General features: G+C 27.5%; 1 protein-coding gene, 1 long non-coding RNA gene and 1 pseudogene across 6 annotated transcripts; 1 reads left to right on the forward strand and 2 right to left on the reverse strand.

The window, feature by feature from the left end:
• Positions 1-259: 259 nt before the first annotated feature.
• On the reverse strand, positions 260-1905 carry LOC145971025 (neurophysin 1-like; annotated as a pseudogene). Its single transcript, XR_014438724.1, has 3 exons — positions 1678-1905; positions 726-925; positions 260-443 (listed from the first exon to the last, which is right to left on the reverse strand). The product of XR_014438724.1 is annotated as a neurophysin 1-like (transcript).
• Positions 1906-2797: 892 nt separating this feature from the next.
• Positions 2798-11668, forward strand: LOC145971027 (uncharacterized). The gene is made up of 3 exons (XR_014438727.1): positions 2798-2903; positions 3397-3468; positions 11041-11668. It is a non-coding gene; the product is annotated as an uncharacterized LOC145971027 (long non-coding RNA).
• Ir76b (Ionotropic receptor 76b) lies at positions 3307-11513 on the reverse strand. 4 transcript variants are annotated; one of them, XM_083098225.1, is made up of 9 exons: positions 11030-11513; positions 10203-10276; positions 7060-7236; positions 6672-6898; positions 6480-6589; positions 5992-6185; positions 5720-5825; positions 5409-5547; positions 3307-5149 (listed from the first exon to the last, which is right to left on the reverse strand). In XM_083098225.1, exons 1-9 carry the CDS (start codon positions 11097-11099, stop codon positions 4645-4647), a joined length of 1602 nt encoding a protein of 533 aa, XP_082954351.1. In that variant the 5' UTR covers positions 11100-11513; the 3' UTR covers positions 3307-4644. The 4 variants fall into 4 exon arrangements, with proteins under 4 accessions (XP_082954351.1, XP_082954350.1, XP_082954353.1 ...); XM_083098224.1 differs by having other exon boundaries at positions 5409-5598; XM_083098227.1 differs by lacking the exon at positions 7060-7236 and having other exon boundaries at positions 5409-5598.
• Positions 11669-13567: the final 1899 nt, after the last annotated feature.

Consider the following 13567-nt stretch of genomic DNA (forward strand, 5'->3'; position numbering starts at 1 on the left):
TTTACATTCATATAACGTGCATTTTATAATATTATAATAATATTAAAATTAAAATTGTTTAACGTTAATATATAATATTTATTTTCAATGCATTAAAATGCAAATTAAATAAAAAATTTCTATTATATTTACATAATAAAAACATATACTAATATATTGAATAAATAAGAAAACAAAAATTATATGTTTGCAGGTACACAATTAATAATTCTGCGTTCTTTAATTAATTCTTTTTATTATTTCTTTTATATTGTTAAGATAATATAATTATATTTTTATATGAATTGAAACATCAAAGAGTGATTAGTGAAAATTTGAAATTTTACATAATTGAAGTATTTCATTAGATACTTCATTGCCTGAGAGTATCATATACAAATCAGTATCGATTTCGCGATCAGCCACATCAGAAATTTTGCACGATGTATCCATATAGCAGGATTCTAGATAGAATAATATATATAATTAAATAAATTATAGCATATTTTTACATAATATATAATTATATATTATATATATATATATATATATATATATATATATATATATATATATATACAAAATTAAACTTTACAACAATTAAACTTTAAGGAAAAAATAATTACTTTTTAAACAAAATTTATATTGTATATATATATATATATATATATATATATATACAATATAAATTTTGTTTAAAAAGTAATTATTTTTTCTTTAAAGTTTAATTGTTTCCTTATGCTTACCTTGCGAGCAAACCGTTTGAAGCGCATCGCGCTGTATTTCCACGACACATTGCGTATCCAGCGATACAGGGCTTAGTGTATAGGCTTTCTTTTCTGCAACGGTATGTTTCAGGTGTTCCTATGAAGCAACCGATTTTGGGACCACAGCAGATGCGAGGTCCGAAACATTGACCCATATGGTTGGGGCCACACGAGGGACACTGTATTTAAAAAATATTATAATGATTGAAAAATAGTATAATGATTCGACTATAACAGAACTGTATATTGTATTATATATTTACATGTAAATAATAAAAATAAAATAAAATTACTCGTAAATTTCAGATATTTATATAAATAAATATTTAAAAAAATAAAAAATCAATATTGCTTTATCATATGCAGATACGAGAATAGGAAGCATAATTTATGTAAAGGATGTGTATATATATATGTATAGTTTCCTATTTATATATAATAAAACATTTCGATCTTAGTATTATTTTTCTATTTCTATTTACTTTTTATTAAAATATGTATTTACGTAAATTTCTAGTTTAAGTGTTAACAATAATTAATAATAATTCCATATAAAAGATAAACAATAGATAAAAAATTAAAGTAAATAAGTTTATAACAAATTTCTTATTTTGCTGAAATTCTCTCTCTCTCTCTCTTTCTCTCTGCAATATACTTATTTCTGTGGATTTTATTAATCATTTTTAAATTCTTTTTAGGGATTTAAACTTTCAAATTGTCAATATATTAGATTTTATTAATGTACTAAAATCGTATGTAATTCTATAATGATAATCATAAATATATAAATAAATGTGTAAAAAGTATAAACAAATTTTAATTATATTAAGTATGTATATTTATTTTTGATAGATTTATTAGATATTTATCTATAAAATAATTGTGTTATATAGTATATTTAACACTAAAGAGAAAATTATATATATATTACTTCTCGTGTGACAGTTTTCAAAAAAGGCGCGATATCACTCCTTTTTCCACCACGTGGACAATTCGTAATCAAACAAGCATGACTCAAGAAAATCAGACTCGCACAAATGACAAGTTGCTTTAGCATCCTGAGGAAACTCTGGTGATATTGCACGAGATAGTATACCAACGATCGAAAAAACACTGTTGTGTTCGAAGAGCTTCGTCGATTATTTATATCATTGAATTTTCATACTTAAAATTCTTCTTGAGTATTTTTAGAGATATTCCTCATAATGCAGCACTCTAAAGATTATGGAAATTCTACTTTTATGCGAGAATAATAAATATGTACATATGATGCCATTCATTGTTGCAGAAGCCTATACCTTTCTATCACTTTTTCTCTTTTTAGAATAAAATTGGAAAAAAAATATAGAATAATTTGAATAAAAAATATAGAATAATATGAAAAAATGTGCCGAATAAAATAAAGAAATTAATATCTTAAATATACATATTAGTGTCCTACATTTGTATAATGCATAGTGACTGCTAAATGATATTTCTCTTCTTTTGAATTTTTTTCCTCATTTTCTTCAATTGGAAACTTTAGCTTTTGCAACAATAAGAATTGTATCTTATTAAATATTTATTATCTACACAGAGAGATAAGATTTCCTTGATTTTTATGAATAGAAATATCTCTGAATACTCAATATAAGAATTTTAAGTAAATTCGCTTGTATGAGACAAAAATATTATTATTTGTAAATTGTCAAAACAAGAGCGAGAAAAGCATAAATATGCATATAAAGATCTTAATGTGATAAAATATAAAATGTTTATATAAGAAATAATATTTGATATAAGAGATGTGTCAATAATACAACAAACATGCCTGAAATGTATGTGTGGTTTTATATGGACACCCACATAATTGAATTTATATACTTACACATATGACGTATATAGATGTTCTCTTATCTTTTATAATCTTCTTATCATTTATATTTGTGAATTTAAATTTATGCATCATATATATATTAACGTCTGCATACGTCATATAAGGACGAGTTACAGCGCCACTCTTGGCGGGTATACGCACTAAGATATACGTCTTTTGCAAATGGCGATTCGAAACGAGTAACTCGTTGCAAGTGTGTGCGCAGATTAAAAATAAAGCAGGGAATCGGAACCAAAAGCGTGTTCTCTTAGGTTGATAGACTGATATAGATAGACTTTTCGGTAAGCCTCTTTTCTTTTTCATTATTCCAAAAGAGAGGGAAGGTTTAATTTTCTTATAAATTTCAAGTTAAACCGCGTATAAAATCGCGTATAATGTAGTGATCGAACGCGGATGATGGATACATTGCACTTACAAATGCTTCAAAAGCGTTTTAATAATTAGAAGAAAAAAGAGCTTCGTTCTTTTTATCTTAATCAATTGAACGATTGAGTAATAAGTATGTACCAGCTGTGAAATGCAATATCTGTGACATTTGTTGTTTTAACACTTGTGCGAGAGTGGTTTAGATTAATACAATTTTCTGATATAACATTTTTCTCAGATTACGAGATTAGGCTTGCATGTTAATGTAAATTTTAGAATAAATAATTTATTGATACAATTTCTTACACTCAAGTACATTCTAATTGATATACGCTTTTGTTGATATTCCTAAAATTCTATTTGTTTTAATTTTTATTGTAACTTATATTGTTAATTATTTATTTACAGACACTGATTGATATTTCGACGGGTGATTGGCCATCGCAGAAATTCGGTGACGTTTACAAAAATTCGGCACTGGTGAGTATGATAAATACTATTTTCAAAATATATATTTTATCTTATTGCAAGTAGTTACAATGGTCTATTTACACACTGGCTGTAAATAATTTATTATTTTCTTTTAGAAGAATAGAAAACAAAATTTATATTTTTTAGGAAAATTTAAGATATTTTGATATAAATTAAAAGAGAGAATTATAAAAGATTTTTTATATTGCAATTGTCCTTTCAACATCCAAATAAATTAATATTTAAATAAATTTATTTTACTTTTGTTATTGTTTGATTAAATTAGTGCTAATTTAGTAAATTAATATATAAAAAAAATGTATAGATTTTATGTTGCCATAGCATTAAAAAGAACATATAAAAGCTATATTATTTATAAATCTGGTATAAATAATTTTATATTAATTTATATAAATAAATATTTAAACAATAAACTTATTAATCTGCTAACTATGCAAATACACAATCGCATTCTTATAATAATTAAATATTTTAGATGTTTTCTCCGATTATTTTCTTTTCAAATTCTCTCTATTTTATTCAACTTATTCAAATCTTCTTCCGCATCTGCTTCTTTTTCTGAAATCTTTCTAAAAATTAATTTTTTAAATAAAAGTTTTTTTATTCATCTACTTCTTGTATCCCTTTTTCTTTAATTCTTCTTCTTCAATCATTTTTCTGCAATTATTATCAATTCCATCTCTTTCAATTTTTTCTGTCATTTTTCTTCTTCTTTAATTACTGTAAATTAATTTTCTCTACAAGCCAGTTTTTGTTTATTACTACTTCATATAATAAAAATAGTTCAATAACACACTGATCATAGTTTCATATCTAATTACAATATGTATGTAATTGAATTTGATTCTAAAATCTAATGAGATTTATTTTCTAATGCTTTTGATGCAAATTTCGTAATAAAAAATAAGAATAAAAAAAAACTCATTTTCGCGAAATGTTCCACTTTCAGTAATATAAGTAAAATGGAATATTCTTATATTATATTATTTGGAATAATGTATTAGATTGTTAAATATTATGCAGAAAGGGATTGTATAAATTTTAATATACATACATTTTAATATATAACATTTGTATGATTAAAACGTCCGAATTTTGCAATAAATTTCAAAATTAATTTCCTATAGTAGAGTGGTTATATAACATATAAGTCGTTCCTCTCTGCTATACCGTGTATTGAAACAGGAACGCGGATGGCGTGCGAATGGGTATTAATCTTTGATCGCCATAGCGATCTATCACAATATAATAATCGCGTCCGTTGATATTGTGTTTCTTTCCTGGAGTGGAATCGGGTGGAATATTCCGATATAGCGGACTTATATTTTGCAAATTGGCCCGTTTGTTGAACAAGTGATTCTTCGTGGTATACACTAATTGTGGAGTCACAGATTCGTTTGACCTTCGCTTCCACTTACAGCAGAGCGTGCACCTACCGGTCTTTTTCCATCGTTTATAAGAGTTCATCGTCCACTTGATCATCCATTCGAGAATGAAAATCACCGTCGCGATTAAATAACCAGCGCCCATTACTTTGAAGGTTAAGGACAAATCGGAAAATGACAGTTGTCTCTCAGTGGATCGAAGATCCAATGGGCATGTTTGCGCTAGTGGTAGATCCTTCAATTTTTCACGAATTATTATACCGGATTCTACTAAAGCCCGCAATCTAAAATAACAATAATTAATTTATTGAAGAACATTAATTAAATCGCATTGTTAAAAAAAATAATTAGACAATTTCAATAAATTTACGTAAATTATGTGATATTTTTATTTAATTAAATCTTAAAAACTGTTGTAAGAATATAGATCAATAATTAGAAAAATATTCGTCTTTAATCATATTAATTCTTTAAATCAAAAAGTTTGTACATGTGTGTGTGTTTCCATAAAAATTCATACAAACATAAAAAATTGATGCTTACTCTTTATTGAATAGTTTTTCCAAGGTAGAATTTACGGGAAAGGCGAATGCTCTACTAGTAACGAAAATCGTACCGGGCATAATGACGTATGTACATCTTTTCTGATGTAACATACCCTCGCGCGTTTTATTGATGTAATCTGCGAATATCAAGCTTTGGAGATAGTGAGTGTCCCCGAGAAACAATTTGTCTACGAATTAATACACATATACATATATATATATATATATATATATATATATACATATATGTTTTAACTTATTGTTAGTATTAACGCATGCTTGAAGATCTATCGCGTTGTTAATACTTACTCTTCTCTATAGCATTGAAAATGGATTTAACCGGATATTCATACGATGTGATATACTGGCCTTTCCATTTTACAGTATTTAACAAACTCAATTCGTCTGTAATATGCTAAAAATATTTAAAATGTTTAGGTAATTATGTTTAAAGAACATTTCACTTGTTATACGATGTAACAGAATAATGCTTGTAGCAAGTCTCAGTTTTAAATCATAAAAAAACATAGCATTGCGTTACCAATTATAAATATTAGATGCAAATTTGCAAAGAGATTTACGTGAGAAAGCACAAAATCGATGGTGCGTCCTTTATAAGTAACCCATTGATAACCTTTGCGTACTATATCCTGCAAATTGTTGATTGGCAAGGTAAACTGTGGTTTCGTGAGGAACGCAGTAAGATTTGCCGTGTAGAAAGATGTCAGTATTAAGATGAATATCCACCATGTGGCGAAAAGAATTCGCGTTGTATCTGTAATCGGCATGAATTTATTTTAATAATAATATAATATATAATGAGAGCATATATAACATTCCTATGTTACATTTATCTTACATTATCACTTTCATGTTATTATAAAAAATTAATATATGTTGCCATAATAATCGTATTAAAACCATATAAGAGTTAAATGATGAACGTGTGCAAATTAACTATAAAATAGAATTGCATGCAAGTGTAACTCCTAAGAGAATACAGACGTCAGACACATATAAATGGCATAATTAAGATCTTTTCATTTAAAAGAGCGTGGTAGTCGCATACCTGTGGTCGCGATTATATTCGTTCCTTGTTTCAACAAGGAACTATACACGAACCATACGCAAGAGAACAAGCTATAATTCTCAGAGTCAGGTTTTTTCCATAATTTTGCCCTAGAAATGATTAATAATATTAAGAACAGTTGTTTCAAAATTTTCACTTTCTGCTTGCAATTCTCCGAAATTCTCGACAAACCTGAATGTGGCAAAAATGTAAATTATGGGTCCTACGACAAGCACCGCAGTGAGTACCAATAGCCAAACTGTTTGATTAAATGGTGTGAGCAATCCTGAACCAGTTGCCGATTCTTGCGGTCGCTTCATCAACACCGTTAGGTCGCTTTGGTCCAAAACTATGCTGAATGTGCAATACCTCTGCATTTCCGGTAAAATAGGCAAGAAAGCCACCGCCATGTCCACCTTCTGTTCAAATGGGAAATGGTATTTATATTTTTCAACAATTTAGATAAATATTTATTTACTATTGCTTGTTCAATTAATTTTATTAACGGAAATGTAATCTACATTCTATTATGCATGAAGAAGAAGAATTTGCTAATCAATTATGACGAAGAACATCTTACCCTCTCGTAGAGTAAACTTAGTATTCCACTTCGATTATTGCCCAGTACATGCTGCTTAGGCGGTATTATAGTATATGTGAAATTTAATTTAGACCTAAGCAGTTCAAGCAAGTAAAACGCATAACCTTTTCCCACCCATGTTCCATTCTCTTGCACTAATCCGGAAAATGGCATGTCCTATAACAATTGTTGCAATCGATGTTCACGTAGCTTAAGATAAACATAGAATTGCGATTTTTTTATAAAAATTTATAACAATCATCACATATATTTAAAATTAAAAATAAAGATGAAAACTTTCTAAAATTCTACAAGCTAAATTTGACGAAAGCTATATAACATTTATTATTTTATAAGAATCGTAATTATCATTCATTATTATCAAATATTATCATAAGAAGGTGGGAAGATTGCGCTCAAGGATTGATTATTTAACGTGTATACTCTTTTACACCACTACATATGATATTGTTAAATCCCATAATGAAGCTTAGACGCCCTCAAAGTTATTTTAATTATTATCTTTTCGCGTTTGTTATCATAGTGTCAGGATCGTTCCATGCACAGTTAATTGCATATACTCAATTTAAATGTTTGTACATTTTAACGTTCGATATCGACCTGCACGAACACGTTAATAAGCGCCATAAAGATTGCAAGATGCGCGACATGTATGTCGGGAAATATATAATCATACCCCTCCCTTTCGATAAACTTTATTAGTAGCCACGATACTCACGTAATATAACAGCTCTAATAGCATGCTTAGTTACTCGATTAAGGCTTTTTGTTTACTACGTCACGCAGAACACGCAATACCACCGGGAAGGTACTATTCACAACTTCTGACTAAATGAGACACATTCAAAGATAAACTAGTTATATATATATATATATATATATATATATATATATATATATATATATATAATAGTTATATAATGTGTAAACTTTTAAAGAAATTAGAGACCCAAATTAAATACTCAACGAAAATCGAATTTCAAAACTCTTGAAAAATGAATTTGATCATCTTTAAAACTAGATGTTTCATATATATATATATATACATGTACTCGGTGAGATAATTATTTTTTAATTCTTTTTGCATATTTAGTATTCTAAATTCTATTAATTCTATTAACATTCTATCATAATAAATTTTAAATTATAAGAATATATTGTAGATAAATTTTAACGCATTTTAAAATAAAATAATTTTAACGTATTTTAAAATAAAAAATGTTAATAAGAGAGTGAGAATTTTGTAATTACTATCTTCTATTCTTAGTTTTTTTTATGTATTTCATTTTTAATTAAATTAAATTAAAGTATTTCATATTTGGACCATATTTTGATCTGCTATAACTAACTTTCTTTTACCACATATACGTATTATTTAGTACTATAGTTAGCACTTTAGACTGTACTAATTAAAATAACAATATTATAGTTACAATAAAACATAAAATGCTACATTTTTATAGCAAAATTAGCTCTCAAGTTGAAGGAATAAATTCACATGCAAAGGTGATAATGACGGTTTTTACACGACTTCGCGTGTTTTTGTAATTCTAGGTTTTTCATATCGTCCATATAAAAAAGTAGAACATTTTGTCAGTGATCAATAAATTATGTGACGGATTGTCACTTGAAATATGACATAGTGATAAGTACAATTTCATGTATATAGTATTTTGGTATATATTATTCAACGTAATTTTTCTTTAATATACGAGATATTAAATAAAGTTTGAAAAAGAATTAGTTAACGTTTATCTGATTAATCTACTTTTTATTTACTTAATATAATATTATAATAACAAAGATTTTGAAAGAAAAAAACATTAAAAAATTATTAATGTAATTCTTTCTTACATATATAAATGTAAATTAATATTTTAAAAACAATTAATCTAATTAACCTATTTTTTATTTTCTTATTAGTATAACTAGGGTTGTGGAGAAGAGACATTGAAGAAGATAAATTAATATTGATAATTGGTATAATTAATAAATCAATAAATATTTTATACTTGACAGACACATAAATTCAGTTATGAATAATCATCGTATAAGAAATGCATAGGCTATTTTTATTACGTAATAAAGGTGTAATATATGTATATATTTTCTGTTGAGAATGTCATATTGTAACATTCATGCCATATTCTTATCGTTCATCACAAAATGAAATCATAAAGATGTGCACTTAATGTGTCATATGAAGGGCACAACAAAATAAGATATTTTATAATACACGTGTAATATATATATTGCCAATTCGTAATTAAAATTACTTATTAAAATATTTAATTCAATTTTGGATCAATTTTTTATTTTGATAATGTAAAGTTTTGTGTATTAAAATATTTTACGTATAAAAATTTAAACTTACAATTAAATATATAGCAGGATAAATGCCAGATACGTTGATTAAAATTAAGTTGTGTTTAAATATTTCTTTAGTTAATAAACTATATAGGAAACGTAGCGCACTATCTTATATATTTTTTCGGAAAATGTTGATAAATTTCGTCGAAGCATACAAATGTTATATTTATCTCTGTTATGTCAAACACACTCTCTAAAAGTGAATCAGTGTATTATCACTGTAATCAGTGCTGTACTTATAACTGTTTGTAATCAGTGAGTATTTACTGTTTTTCAGTGATAATTCACTGATTCACTCTAGTGAAAGTAGTATATATACTACTTTCACTAGACTAAATCAGTGTATTATCACTGAAAAACAGTAAATACTCACTAATTACAAACAGTTATAAGTACAGCACTGATTACAGTGATAATACACTGATTCACTTTTAGAGAGCAGTTTCCTTTGATATAATAAAGTTTGGTTGCGCGCAAAATAAACAGCAAAAGTTTATTTCTATATTATTCGCTTTATTATACTATTATATTATTATATTGTTATTGTATTGTTATTATACTCTAATTATAGTATTTTTAAAATATATGTATACATATATTTCAAAAATTACCTACGTATCTCAAAATATGTGCAGCCGCAAGAGCAAGAATTTTTTTATTAATCACATACAATTTTCTTTTGTTTAAATTAAATACGTTTTATTATAAATGTTACTTTTTACTTTAATCACGATTATAATAGTTAAACTTACATTCCATGACGTTATTTTCATTTCTGCAGGTATCATTGGCTTCATAGAACTTTGTTCATCAGCTGTTGTAACATCTGGAAATATAATATTGTCTTTCATATATAAAATATACAGATAATGATACATCAAAATGTATCGTTTTCCAGCATCTCTAATCAAGTTTACTTTCCAAATATTAATTTTTTTAGTTTTAACGTTAAAATATGATTATTCGGATAAAGAATAAAATCTGAATTTACTTTTCTTAAATTAATTCTAATTTATTGTTAAATAAGGAATATCTTTGTAAAATTTTTTACTTGTTATTGACTTAATCTAATTGCGTTTATATTTAATCTATTTTCTCACGTGTATATTTTTAATATTTTAATAAGAGATGATAATAAATATATAAATTATATATATGTGTATATACATATCATCTCTTATTAAAATATTAAAGATATGCATGTGTATATGTATACATATATATATATACATATATATGTATATATATATGTATACATATACACGTGCATATCTTTAATATTTTAATAAGAGATGATATGTATGTATATACATATACATATACATATACATATACATATACATATACATATACATATACATATACATATACATATACATATACATATACATATACATATACATATACATATACATATACATATACATATACATATACATATACATATACATATACATATACATATACATATACATATACATATACATATACATATATATATATACATATATATGTATATGTATATAAATTTTAATAAAAATGCATTAATTAAGCATAATTATTTTATTAACGAGCTTACTTTGTCCGCAGGTGCTGTGAGATGTTGTGAGTATAAATATACCAAGTAAAAATTGCCGAAAGTTGTGCATCCTTCAACGATATACACTACATTTTATTTGCCCATTTTGATTAATAAATCCTCTCATACATCTTCCGCGGCCGGAAATGCTTCGTATAATGTGGCATAACCAACAGCCAGGTGAATCGATACTGACACTCGTCTAGTCATTCTGACCGGGACGACAGCTACGTAGTGACGAACCGTTTTATGTCAGCATGTCACGCGACTGTTGAAGATGTCCGTTGAAGAGGGGAAAAGGACTGACAGAAAACCCTGACGATGTTCTGTACGCGCGGGCGCCGTCAACCCTCTAACACATCCACGCAGTTATCTTGTCAGAGATTCTATTGGTCTACAGAGGTTGACGAATTGCTCTTTTTCATCAAAATCTGCATTACTACTTAGACTTCGTTGATCGTGAAAATCAGGTATGATGGGATCATGGTTGGTATCAGGTATGTACAAGTTTTTTTACTTTTATTTATTTCCTTTTAGTGAAATTGTAATTGATAAAATCCTGTATGCATATGATTTGATTGACAAATAGAGAAAATCTTGTATGCATATGATTTGATTGACAAGTAGAGAAATTTGATAATTCTATGCTATGATCTCCAAGATTATTATTACATTTATTATTTTTATTAAAATTGAATTTGAATTTTTCCAAAATAGTCAAATATTTCTGACAATATCCTGATTTTATATGAAATTGATTATATAAATAATAGATTAAATAATATAATAATAATATGTATAATAGATTAAATAATAGAGTTTATTAATTGATTAATAGATCTTTCTCTTAAGATCTTTAGTATGCAAGACAACAGATAAATCTTTCGAGATGTAGATAAAAAAAAAAGTAGTAGATTTCTTTAGTATCTATGATTATGATTTTGAGTGATTGATTGGTGGCATTAAATATGATTAGACAAATAGACACATGTACCATTTTCATGTGTCACGCAAGTCGTATCTAATATTTTACACAATATATTTATCGTAATGCTTGTTCTTTAACCTTCTAATAGCATTTATCTGATCCGATCTCCGAATGATAAAACCCAAAAAGACGTTTTATATAGATCTATTTCTTAATCATTCTTTATTTAAAGATACCCTTAGCAAGTTATCCATCGTATAAAGGAGAGGAATCTTATAAATAATTAGCAATAATTACAGATTTTTTCAAAATTTTTAATTCTTATAAAGTAATATATCAACTAGCAGCAGAGTGAGGGCGTTTGCACATATGATGTTTCAGAGATAAATTGAAAGATTAATGTTTGCGAATGCGATGTGAAGTTTTCGTGAAAGTATACATTATATCAGTCAGTATGAAGGTTACGTTACACGTGTATACGATCAATATACGCATCATTAGCAACATTGAGCAAGTAATCATGTGAACCATCTGTCAGAGGAAATTAATAGTGATATTATTAATAGAACGTGCATATATCCTCTTCGGTGTGTAAAAGTGTAACATCAACTAAAATTGAGACCATTGAGATTAATCATTCTTGTCCTGTCGAATGTTAGAGAAATAAAACAAGGGGTGGGTGTGATCGAAATAAAAAGAGAACGATTCTTCTTGGGAATGATTTTCATTATTCATCGTTAAATTGAAGTACATCTCAATATACAAATCACATCGCCTGTGTCCTACGAATATATAATATATCGCTGCTCCGCTCGCCGGAGCGTCTGAGTTGTCTCCCGTTCGCAATCGCAGCAAAAAGCATCACCGCATCTCCGCACCGAAGGATCGAGCGACATGTCAGGACCGAGACATAATTGTATAAATATCTGAACAAATAATCTGAACAAATAATACGGATATCGGAAAAGGATATTTCACTTACACTCCGCACAGATTTTACACAAATTTTATTTCATTTCGCATCAATCGCACACTCTCTGTTCGAATATCCTTCTTTATACAATCTTGATGAAACTATATCTGTATCTCAATGAAGCTCTCCATCTGTTTGATTTTTTTTGTACACATCCGTATATCTCTTGTGATCGATATTTTTGCTCGATATAAGCGTAATTACTTTATTATATGTGTTGTAGGCTTTATTCTTTACCGTTTATATTTGATTTCGCTGTTTCATTGTGTGTCTCGATCCTACTCGTTTCCACGTTATATTACAATCATCGCGCGAAGGAGATTGCCGAAATGAAACGGAAAGAGAGGGGAGAGAAATAGTGCGAAAGTAGCACATGAGAAGCGCGGTCGAAATGTATTCAAGCAAGCTCGGCAGCAATATTAACGATAGATCACATCTCGTTATGACGATGACAAGGGCTGACGAGAGAATGAGAAATAATAAAAATGATCACATGTGGCGCTAACGCGGCAAATGGGACTAATAATCTCGAGATGATGATCATGATAAACGTGATTACAATGACTTCTCGTCTAATCAATAACTTATGACCTTGGTGGTTATCAACATTTTGTCGCCTTATTCACTGAGAGATCCA

This window comes from Camponotus vicinus, unplaced genomic scaffold (genome assembly GCF_025532165.1).
Source record: "Camponotus vicinus isolate PSW18456_S1 unplaced genomic scaffold, iyCamVici1.0 SCAF_4, whole genome shotgun sequence".
Lineage (NCBI taxonomy): Eukaryota > Metazoa > Arthropoda > Insecta > Hymenoptera > Formicidae > Camponotus > Camponotus vicinus.